The sequence below is a fragment of the Mus musculus genome, chromosome 1 (assembly GCF_000001635.26).
Source record: "Mus musculus strain C57BL/6J chromosome 1, GRCm38.p6 C57BL/6J".
Taxonomy (NCBI): Eukaryota; Metazoa; Chordata; class Mammalia; order Rodentia; family Muridae; genus Mus; species Mus musculus.
The window spans coordinates 33,834,086-33,845,930 of record NC_000067.6 but is presented as its reverse complement, the minus strand read 5'-3'; the positions used below and the strand labels follow the sequence as shown (position 1 = coordinate 33,845,930).

General features: G+C 45.6%; 1 protein-coding gene across 1 annotated transcript; it reads left to right on the top strand.

Annotated features, from left to right (window-relative positions):
* The first annotated feature begins 7,016 nt into the window (after positions 1–7,016).
* On the top strand, positions 7,017–10,032 carry Gm15455 (predicted gene 15455). Its single transcript, NM_001161816.1, has one exon. It carries the CDS (start codon positions 7,251–7,253, stop codon positions 9,807–9,809), a length of 2,559 nt encoding a protein of 852 aa, NP_001155288.1. The 5' UTR covers positions 7,017–7,250; the 3' UTR covers positions 9,810–10,032.
* Positions 10,033–11,845: the final 1,813 nt, after the last annotated feature.

The following is an 11,845-nucleotide window of genomic DNA, read 5'->3' as shown; positions in this document are numbered from 1 at the left end:
CTGCACAAAGAGAACTGACGAGGTTCAAATTTTAATTCTGGTTGTTTGGGAAAACATTTTCTTCCTCTTACAAACACCCTTTCTGGATAGAAAAAAAAAAAAAAAAAAAAAAAAGGCCTTGTGGGATAATAGGATAACTGGAGTCTAGGGCAGGTTGAAAGACACAGGGATACCTTGTTACAAAGGAGTAAAAGATCAAACAAACAAACAAAAACCAGTCTGATACTTGAGGAGGCAATCCTGGTATTTTAGAGAGTGGGTGTAGCCAGCAAAGAAAAACATTCACAATTGGACCGGAACTATTTCCCCAAAGGTCCACGAGTTGAAGATTTTTCTCCTCTGCCTACAGTGCCAATGGCAGGTGGGGAAACCTTAGTAGGTGGAACCCAGTGGGAAGATGTTATGTTATTCTGGCATGCCCTTAAGTTCTCATTTAAGAGAGGGAGAGATGGTTCAGGGGTGTTTTTGATGCTTCTGCAGAGGACCCAAGTTAAGGTCCCAGCATCCACATCAGACAGTTGTTAAACACCTGTAAATCCAATTCTGGGTATCCAGTGCCTTTTTACGGCTTCCATGGGTGCCTGTGTACACATCATTTGCACATACACACATGTGCACACACAGACACCACACACACCAAACACATACATCACATGCACGCACACACACAATAAACATACATATCACATGCACACATATGTACATGTGAACATACATACTTTTTAAATCTTTAAAAGCAGTTTCCCTCTGTAAAGATGACCGTCTTGAGAAGTCCAGATTTACTTCTCAGTGTGCTTTGTCCTTGAGTGGCTTGGTTTCTCCCAACCCTTCTGCTCTGGCACATGTAAATATGCTTAATAAAGTCCCAAACTCTAGCCGGGCAGTGGTGGTGCACGCCTTTAATCCTAGCACTTGGGAGGCAGAGGTAGGCGGATTTCTGAGTTCGAGGCCAGCCTGGTCTACAGAGTGAGTTCCAGGACAGCCAGGGCTATGCAGAGAAACCCCTTCACTCTGTCTCGAAAAACAAACAAACAACTCTCAAACTCTGCTTCAAACTAGATAAGACTTACTTATTTATTGTAGCTGATCTTTGGCTACTTTGTGGGTTCTTTTTTTCTTCCACCCTTTTAACCCCCTAACACTACATAGTTGAGAAGAAAGGATAGAGGGGAATGAAGTAACCTTATTGTTAGACTACTTCCTGCTGTTAGAGGCATCAAATTCTTTGGCGTAAGTTTGATCTTTGTTGTCAGGATATCTAATTTCTTCTTGTTCTCATTTCTTCTTTGCTCATAACTGCTTAACAAACCACAACCAACAACAGCAACCAACCAACAATTCACAGTTCTTGGATCCCTGGCATTTATAGCCCCTCTGAAGAGAACCCGGACTTCCAAATGTCACACACTGACAAAAAACTATCTGCAGCTGGCAAATTCATGCCCCTGCTAGAGCACGAGGCAAATCATACTCAGCTGCTGCAGACAGACAGAAGCAGCCCCACAACCCACACCTGGGATTAAAATGAAAACCTAGTCTTAGAATAGTTCTGTGTTTTTAAAGGAACCAAAATTCTCACTACAGCTTATATTTGGAAGAGATGACGTTCCCAAAAGCTTAACAGAACCATCCAGCCTAAGGATATCAGTGACAAGTCATGTCGCTTACTTTTTTAGAGGCTCATGCTGGGCTCCACCTGAAGCATTGTTTTGAGTTTTCCTGACTCGCACTTGGCTGATCCGCACTGCTAAGCACAGCTTGCATGTAACCTTGCTTTCTTTGCTTTTTTTTGTTGCTGTTTGGCCAGAAACCCACCTTATGTTCCACGACTGCCACTGCTATTAAAGACAAATATCCATTGACAACTATTCACGCCCGGTTCCTGGGACACATGGACTAGTACGCAGGGAGGCCAGATGGTGAACTCCCAAAGCCAGACTGCAGTGACTGTTACTCTAGCAACATTGTATCACCTCTCAAACAGTATCAAGTGAGGACCACATGTTCCAATACCTGAACCTATGGAGGGGTATTTCTCATCCAGACAATTATAAATTGGTTACTATTTGTTCCTTACAGACTTTCCCATTAGTATCATGGGCTTTCTGGTTTATTGTATTGGATTTGTTTTGTTTATTTCTCTCAGGAAAATCTTTTCTCCTGTGCTCTTGTATGTAGACTTTCATCTTTTTTGCCTCTGTGTATAGTATTCTGCAGTGCTGCCTTGAGGTTCATGATCTGACTTCAGCTGAGCTTGAGATGTCTTTATTTCTCCATCCATTTTATATTATAGCTTTGCTGGATTTAGCAATTATCGCTTGGGAGCTATTTATTTTGATGGCTTCAAGTATGCTTTTCATGTTTTTCTGGTCTTTACGGTTAGTGATGAAACACCTGGCATTTGCCTTTGAAGGTGAGTTGGTGTTGTGACTATGTTATTTCTTTGCTTTGTGTCTTGGACACCTGGACTATAGCATGTTACTGAGAGATTTCTCTCTGGCTGTTATTTGGGCTTTAAATGAACCTTGTGCTGAATGCCTATTTCTTCTCTAGCCTTAGGGAACTCTCCCTCTCTTTCTCTATCCCTCCACCCCTGCCTCATACCCTCCCCTTCGTGTGTGTGTGTGTGTGTGTGTGTGTGTGTGTGTGTTTGTGTCTGTGTGTGTGTGTGCACATCAAAGTCATATATTAAGCCGGGCGTGGTGGCGCACGCCTTTAATCCCAGCACTCAGGAGGCAGAGGCAGGAGGATTTCTGAGTTCGAGGCCAGCCTGGTCTAAAAAGCGAGTTCCAGGACAGCCAGGGCTATATAGAGAAACCCTGTCTTGAAAAAACAAACAAAACAAACAAACAAACAAAAAAAACCAAAGGAAAAAAATTAAAGGTAGGGGAACAGGTGGACCTGGGAAGATAGGGAAGTAAATGTTATCTGGGCTCATTATGTGAAATTCTCAAGCAACCAATAGAAATACTATGTTTTTTGTTTTTTTTTTTAATGCTTGCATAGGCCTGATGGTCTGCACTCAACCTCAGCACACACTCAGCCAGAAGAAGAGAACTGACTACACAAAACTGTCCTCTGTCTTTCACCCACACAGAGACGGGCATGCGCCCCATCCTACCGCAAGCTTAATGTGAATTTTCTTAAACTAAAGAGATGGAATAAGCCACAAGTAATCATGGAAATATGGTAGAAAAAAATAGTATTGAAATGTAAAATTCAAAATCAACAGAAGTGGCGGGATGTTTCCAAAGGTAGTATTTTTAAGGATTCCATCGTGACTTGATAGGATTTGCTGTAGCAGTCCGGGGATATTCAGGGGGAGCAGGGAGAAGAGATGTTATTTTGTTGTTTTTAGCAGGGTTAGAGTGCAGCCCAAGGCTGGCTTCAATGCTAGGCAGGCTGTACCCCAGCCTTCAGAGGATTCTGTGCAGGAAGTAACAGAAATGCCCAAGATACACCATTCATTCTGATGTGATGATGAGCTAAGGCCTAATTTCCTTTTGCAGTTCTTTTTTTTTTTAAGATTTATTTATTTATTTTATGTATATTAGTACATGTACAGCTGGTTGTGAGCCTTCATATGGTTGTTGGGAATTGAATTTTTAGGACTTCTGCTTACTCTGGTTGCTCTGGTCACCCCACTCACTCAGGTCAACTCCGTTTGCTCAGTCCCAAAGATTTATTCATTATTATACATAAGTACACTGTAGCTGTCTTCAAACACACCAGAAGAGGGCGTCATATCTCATTACGGGTGGTTGTGAGCCACCATGTGGTTGCTGGGAATTGAACTCAGGACCTTCGGAAGAGCAGTCAGTGCTCTTACCCACTGAACCATCTCGCCAGCCCCTTTCACAGTTCTTGAGTGCAATTTTTTTCATGGCTTTTCCCTAATAAATGTTTGCTAGAACAGGGATATGGTTGAAAATTATTAAATTCTAAGTTGACTTTACACTGTTTTTTCCCCTAATATGTAATACTATTTCCTAAATAAATGATAGAAAAAACATCAATAAAGGTGTGATGGTTTGTATATTCTCGGACCAGGGACTGGCACCATCTGGAGGTGTGGCCTTGATGGAATAGGTGTGACCTGGTTGGAATAGGTGTGTCACTGTGGGTGTGGGCTTAAATTTTTCACCCCAGTTGCTTGGAAGTCAGTCTTCCACTAGCAGTCTTTGGATGAAGAGGGAGAACTCTCATCTGCCTTCGCCATGCCTGCCTGGATGCTGCCATGCTCCCATCTTGGTGATAATGGACTGAACCTCTGAACCTGTAAGCCAGCCCCAATTAAATGTTGTTTTTTTATAAGACTTTCCTTGGTCGTGGTGTCTGTTCACAGCAGTAAAACCCTAAGACAGAAGTTGGTACTGGGAGTGGGGTATTGCTGTGATAGGGCTGACCATGCTTTTATTTGAAAGAATGTGGATTTTGGGACTTTGGATTTGGAAAGCAGTGGAATGCTTTAAGTGGGGCTTAACGGGTCATCCTAGTAGGAATATGGAAGACTTTGTTGCTGGGAGTGATTTGAACTGTATTGACCTGGCCCAAGAAATTTCAAAGGAGAAGAATTTCAGAATGTGGCATAAAGACTGTTTTGTGGTATTTTGGTGAAGAACGTGGCTACTTTTTGCCCTTGTCTGGAAAGTCTGCCTGAGGCTAAGGTGAAGAGACTCAGATTAATTGCATTGTCAAAGAAAGTTTCAAAAAAGCCCAGCAGAGACTTTGTTCTCTGGTTAAGTCTTATGAAGAGAAGTTTGAACAAGCATAGCAAGCTTAGAAAGGAAAAATATAAAATACATGGTTCGAGTATTAAAGGAGTACCAGGGAGTGGAATGGAGCAAAATCTTGTGTTCTAGGAGATAACAGATTAAGGAAGTGGGACCTTGGGGCAAGATCCTACCCAGCTAAATTTAGATCCAGACATGGTGGTACACACCTTTAATCCCAGGAGACAGGCATGCTCATCTCTGTGTTCAAGGTCAATCTACTGAGCAAGATCCAGGATAGCCAAGCTTAGGCAGTGAAGGATTTGGAAAACAGAAAGCCAGTGATAATAGTACAAGGGGGTCATGTTCTAGTTCCTGCCAGCAGCAGAACTCCTCTGCAGCTTCAGCCATGTGGCTCTGGCTCTAGAGTTAAGAATGGAAGGAACTACTGGGACAATTGATGCTGTTTAGCTGGAGCTAAGAAATTTTGCAGTGATTATGAAGAGACCAGCATCACTGAGGTGAACTCTTCTGGGAGCACAAAGAAGCTGTGTTTCAGAGATAGCCAAGGTTGTACATTGTGCTGCAGCTGGACTTGGCAATGTGTAAGAATCACCCAGGTGGTATTGGTTTTGAAGGCATGAAGGTGTCACAAAGAACAGCTGAGGTTTGGCACTGTGAGAGGTCATGGAAGGCATTGGAGAAGGTATAGCCTCAGCTGTAGTTGATGGCCCAGGACTGAAGGGGTCATGCAAAGGATTTGAGGCTTGGCACCATGAAGAGAGCCTATGATAGGCTATTGGTGAAGCCTAGATGAAGTGGAACACCCCAATGTATTGGAGGTGTCAGTACCATGGGATGATCACCAAGAATAGCAGCCGTAGCAGAGTGGATCAACCTGAGCTTAGAGTGCTACAGAGGGCAGAGCTGGAGAAGTGATGCCAGCCCTTAGGAGGAGCCCAAAAGATCAAGTGGAATCCCAGACACTGAAACAAGAAGCTGTAATATTGAAATTGCCTTGGAGACTCAAAGATGTTAAAGATGTCAGAGCCATGGGATACATGCTGAGGAAAGCTGATAACAGGGAGTGGAACCAGCCCAGGAGAAAGCAGTTTGTTGCAGTCAAGAAAGATGAAAAAGGAGTGGAGATCTGAAGACTGCTTTGACATCAGCCATGGAGACGCAGAGTTTGGAGTTTGCCCAGCTAGTTTCCTGCCTTGCTTTGGAGATTACAGTTAATTAAGTTGAATGAATCTCAGAAGAGACCTTGAACTTTGGACTTTTAACATTGTTGAGACTGCTATAGACTATGAGGACTTTGAAAGTTGGACTAAATGCTTTTGCATTATGCTATGTTTAAGTATGGCCCCCATAGACTCATGTTTTTGAACAAGTCTATCAGGGCCAGGGAGTGGAATGTGATGTTTTGTATATTTTCGGACCAGGGAGTGGCACCATCTGGAGGTGTGGCCTTGATGGAATAGGTGTGACCTGGTTGGAATAGGCGTGTCACTGTGGGTGTGGGCTTAAAACTCTCAGCCCAGTTGCTTGGAAGTCAGTCTTCCACTAGCAGTCTTTGGATGAAGAGGGAGAACTCTCAGCTCTGCCTGCGCCATGCCTGCCTGGATGCTGCCATGCTCCCACCTTGATGATAATGGACTGAACCTCTGAACCTGTAAGCCAGCCCCAGTTAAATGTTGTTTTTATAAGACTTGCCTTGGTCATGGTGTCTGTTCACAGCAGTTAAACCCAGACTAATACAAAAAGTATAAGTAAGATCCCCGGCCTAGAGTACGGCAAGGTGCGGACTCTATTTTACCTCCCATGCTGTGTCACTACCGAATCAACGTTATCATTTCTGTTAGTCTGGGAAAGATTTGTTTTTGAGAGGTCTGTTCATTTTCTTCATAAGAAGAAAGCGGTGACATCTAGATGGCCCTGTAGGGAAAGAGGTGGAGCTTCCACTTGTCTTTCAACTTCAAAGGACAGCAAGCTTCTAAAGAGCGGGGTAGCCAATAGCTACTCTTTTTTCTGGACTCCTGGGCCGTTCTCACAGGGAATGGGGAGGTAGCGTATGCTTGCCAATCAGAGAATGCCAGGGCCAGCCAATGGTGACCAGCAACCAATCGTCAAGGCCGGCCAGAGCGTGCTCCCTTAGTAGGTGGATGGTGGTCGGAGCGCCGGCTGTCTTCTCGGTCGCCATTTTGTGTTGGTGACTGTGGCCGGCTAGGAGGAGGTGGCACTGAGTTTCCTTGGGAGGGCAACGCGTCGGTCGCGTCTCCCCTCCCCCTTTCCTCTTTTTTTGCTCCCAGGTTTGGACTTGGTAGTTGCATGCATTGGCTCCCATTTGAACTAACAGTTCTGAAGGAGGTGGTGGCGGACAGAGCCCTCCCTCGACAGCCCGGGCCGAGAAGAGTCTCTGCAGGAGGTATCATCCAGACGGGCAGATCATGCTGGCAGCAACAGGGGTGGCTGAGAAGTGAAAGGAGCCAGCTACTGAGGAGGGGCCCCAGCAGCTCCTAAAACTCCTATCAGGACATGGAGTATGAAAGACGAGGTGGTCGTGGTGACAGAACTGGCCGCTATGGAGCCACTGATCGTTCACAGGATGATAGTGGAGAGAACCGCAGCCGGGACCATGATTATAGAGACATGGAGTACCGTTCATACCCACGAGAGTATGGCAGACAGGAGGGCAAGCATGAGTATGACGACTCATCTGAAGAGCAAAGTGCAGAGATCCGTGGACAGCTGAAGTCCCATGGAGTCAAAGCACGGGAGGTCCGGCTGATGCGGAACAAATCCTCAGGTCAGAGCCAGGGCTTCGCCTTCGTCGAGTTTAGTCACTTGCAGGACACTACACGATGGATGGAAGCCAATCAGCACTCCCTCAACATCCTGGGCCAGAAGGTATCCATGCATTACAGCGACCCCAACCCCAAGATCAATGAGAACTGGCTGTGTAATAAGTGTGGTGTCCAGAACTTCAAGCGCCGAGAGAAGTGCTTCAAATGTGGTATGCCCAAGTCAGAGGCAGAGCAGAAGCTGCCCCTTGGCACTCGGCTGGATCAGCAGGCACTGCCACTGGGTAGGCGGGAGCTAAGCCAGGGCTTACTCCCACAGCTGCAGCCCTACCAGGCCCAGGGAGTGCTAACCTCACAAGCCCTGTCACAGGGCTCAGAGCCAAGCTCCGAGAACGCCAGTGACACCATTATTTTACGAAACTTGAACCCACACAGCACTATGGACTCCATCCTCGGGGCCCTAGCACCCTATGCGGTGCTGTCCTCTTCCAATGTGCGTGTTATCAAGGACAAACAGACTCAGCTGAACCGAGGCTTCGCCTTCATCCAGCTCTCCACCATCGTGGAAGCAGCGCAGCTGCTACAGATCCTGCAGGCCCTGCACCCTCCGCTCACCATCGATGGCAAGACTATCAACGTGGAGTTTGCCAAGGGTTCTAAGAGGGGTATGGCCTCCAATGAAGGCAGTCGCATCAATGCTGCCTCTGTGGCCAGTGCTGCCATTGCTGCTGCCCAGTGGGCAATCTCACAGGCCTCCCAGGGTGGAGAGAGTGCCTGGGCTGCCCCCGAGGAGCCACCACTTGACTACAGCTACTACCAACAGGATGAGGGCTATGGCAGCAGCCAGGGAACAGATTCCCTCTATGCCCATGGCTACCTTAAGGACAGCAAGGGCCCTGGCATGACTGGGACCAAAGGGGACCCAGCTGGAGCAGGTCCTGAGACCTCCCTTGAGGCTGGAGCAGACTCTGTGTCACTTCAGGCTTTCTCTCCAGCCCAGCCTGGTGCTGCCCCTGGGCTCTATCAGCAATCAGCTGAGGGGGGCAGTGGCCAGAGCACTGCTACCAACAGCCAGTCATATACCATCATATCACCTGCTGTGCTCAAGTCTGAGCTTCAGAGCCCTACTCATCCCAGCTCTGCCTTACCACCGGCTTCCAGTCCCACTGCCCTAGAGTCCTACAGCCAGTACCCTGTTCCTGATGTCTCTACTTACCAATATGATGAGACATCTGGCTACTACTATGACTCCCAGACTGGTCTATACTATGATCCCAATTACCAGTATTACTACAATGCTCAGAGTCAGCAGTACCTATACTGGGATGGGGAGTGGCGGACCTACATACCTGCCTTGGAGCAGTCTGCTGATGGACATAAGGACATGAGGGCATCATCAAAGGAGGGAAAAGAGAAGAAAGAGAAGCATAAGACAAAGACAGCCCAACAGATTGCCAAGGACATGGAGCGGTGGGTACGCAGTCTCAATAAGCAAAAAGAAAACTTCAAAAACAGCTTCCAGCCTATTAGTGCTCTACGAGATGATGAAAGGCGGGAATCGGCCACTGCAGATGCAGGCTATGCCATCCTTGAGAAGAAGGGAGCGCTAGCTGAGAGACAGCACACCAGCAAGGATCTCCCAAAGCTGGCCAGTGATGACCGCCCAAGCCCACCTCGAGGGCTGGTGGCAGCCTATAGTGGGGAGAGTGACAGTGAGGAGAAACAGGAGCGAGGAGGTCCTGAACGGGAAGAAAAGCTCACAGACTGGCAGAAGCTAGCCTGTCTGCTCTGCCGCCGCCAGTTTCCCAGCAAGGAGGCACTCATCCGGCACCAGCAGCTCTCTGGGCTCCACAAGCAAAACCTTGAGATTCATCGGCGAGCCCACTTGTCAGAAAACGAATTGGAAGCACTAGAGAAAAATGACACGGAGCAAATGAAGTATCGAGACCGTGCAGCTGAACGCAGGGAGAAGTATGGTATCCCTGAGCCACCAGAGCCCAAACGGAGGAAGTATGGTGGCATATCTTCAGCCTCTGTGGACTTTGAACAACCCACTCGGGATGGATTAGGCAGTGACAACATTGGCAGTCGAATGCTCCAGGCCATGGGCTGGAAAGAAGGCAGTGGTCTGGGCCGCAAGAAACAGGGCATTGTGACACCCATTGAGGCCCAAACACGAGTTCCAGGTTCTGGCCTGGGTGCCAGGGGCAGTTCCTATGGGGTCACCTCAACAGAATCCTATAAGAAGACACTGCACAAGACAATGGTGACCCGCTTCAATGAGGCCCAGTGAACAACTTTGAAAGCAGATGTGGGGTATCCATCCAGGTACAGAGAAGATGAAGTGTGGAATGGTCTAAGGAAGGCTCTTCTATCTACCAGCCTGCTCCCCAACCAGAGAAGCCAAATTAGACTTGGCGTTGGTGACTTTTGCTGGGAAATTGGGCTCAATCATGTTCCTTTTGTAATAAAATCTAAAAAGCCTGCAAAAAAAAAAAAAAAAGTATAAGTACTACTAAGAATGAGTAAAATAAAAGAGAAGAAAAAAAGAGGGAGCAAAGTTAAATGTTGTAAAAAAAAAAAAGAAAGAAAGAAAGAAAGAAAGAAACAAGCTGGAGAGATGGCTCAGTGGTTAGGAGCATGGCTGCTCTCCCAAAGGACCCAAGTTCAAATCTCAGCACCCACATGGCAGCTGACAACTGTTACCCCAAGATCTGACACCCGCTTTACAGAGACATGCATGTAGGCAAAACAGCAATGCACATAAAAAATAAATTAATAATATGAGAAAAAAAGACAACTAATAAAAGAAAAGAGCAAATAAAACCAGAAGGCTATGTAAACAAGAATAATACATTTAAAATTGTGGCTGGGCGTGGTGGTGCACGCCTTTAATCCCAGCACTCAGGAGGCAGAGGCAGGCAGATTTCTGAGTTCAAGGCTAGCCCAGTTTACAAAGTGAGTTCCAGGACAGCCAGGGCTCTGCAGAGAAACCCTGTCTCAAAAAACCAAAAAAATTAAAAAAATAAAAAAATTGTGGTAATGTAATATTAGGGCCTCATAGCCAGAGTTAATAATACACCTCAGAACCAGTTAAGACTTAAAACTATACCCTACTATGTATAAGACTGTTCCCTACTATGTATTCAGCCTGTTTGTTTAACCTGCCCTTTAAAAAATATATTTATTTAATTAATTTATTTATTATTTTTAGTTTTTTGAGACAGGGTTTCTCTGTATAGCCCTGGCTGTCCTGGAACTCACTCTGTAGACCAGGCTGGTCTCGAACTCAGAAATCTGCCTGCCTCTGCCTCCAGAGTGCTGGGATTAAAGGCGTGCACCACCACACCCGGCAATTTATTTATTATGAGTGATCTATTTCCAGACATACCAGAAGAGGTAATCAGATCCCGTTACAGATGGTTGTGAGCCACCATGTGGTTGCTGGGAATTGAACTCAGGACCTCTCTGAAAGCAGTCAGTGCTCTTAACCACTGAGTCATCTCTCCAGCCCAGATTACTTTCTTTCTTTTTAAAAAATGTTTATTTGGTTGGTAAAGGGGGAAGACTGAAAAGTGATTTAATAAAGACTACTTTAGATACTTTGAAAAAAAATATTTATTTGTTTAACCTGCCTTTAAGAGAATGCTGTAGGGTGCTGGAGAGATGGCTAAGTGGTTAAGAGCACTGACTGCTCTTCCAAAGATCTTGAGTTCAAATCCCAGCAACCACATGGTGACTCACAACCATCTGTAATGAGATCAGATGCCCTCTTCTGGGGTGTCTGAAGACAGCTACAGTGTACTTACATATAATAAATAAATAAATAAATCTTCTAAAAAAGAAAAAAAGAATACTGTAACAATCCATCTTGCTTGCCTTTGATTTCCCACAAAATAAACTCTCAGAATGTAAGCTAATGAATGCATGGTTGCAATCTTAAATCATGTACTCCTCCATGCCCCAGACCAAGAGTAACACATTTGTATCATTTGCAGAAAACAGCAAATACAAAGTTTGAAAGCAACCTTCTGAAATTAATATTCATTTATGAATGTTTGTTGATAAACAATGATGCTTACAGTCAGTTGGGATCAGTTGCAGCCAGTACTTAAACCCTTATAAAACTCTTAAAGATTTCTGTAAAATATTCCATTTCTTCACCATGTAATACTTTTTATGCTGTTCAATAAGAGAAAGAGAGAGCCAAAGCCTTTGTCTGGGACAGATGCACATAGAAACGTGCAGAACGCACAGACACAGATGTAGGCACACATTCCGATTCATGCATTAGACAAAGGACAAATTCACAAGGACATGAAAAAGAGA

Coding starts and splice junctions, on each gene's coding strand:
- Gm15455 (NM_001161816.1), top strand. CDS start 7,251: ATGGAGTATGAAAGACGAGGTGGTCGTGGTGACAGAACTGGCCGCTAT.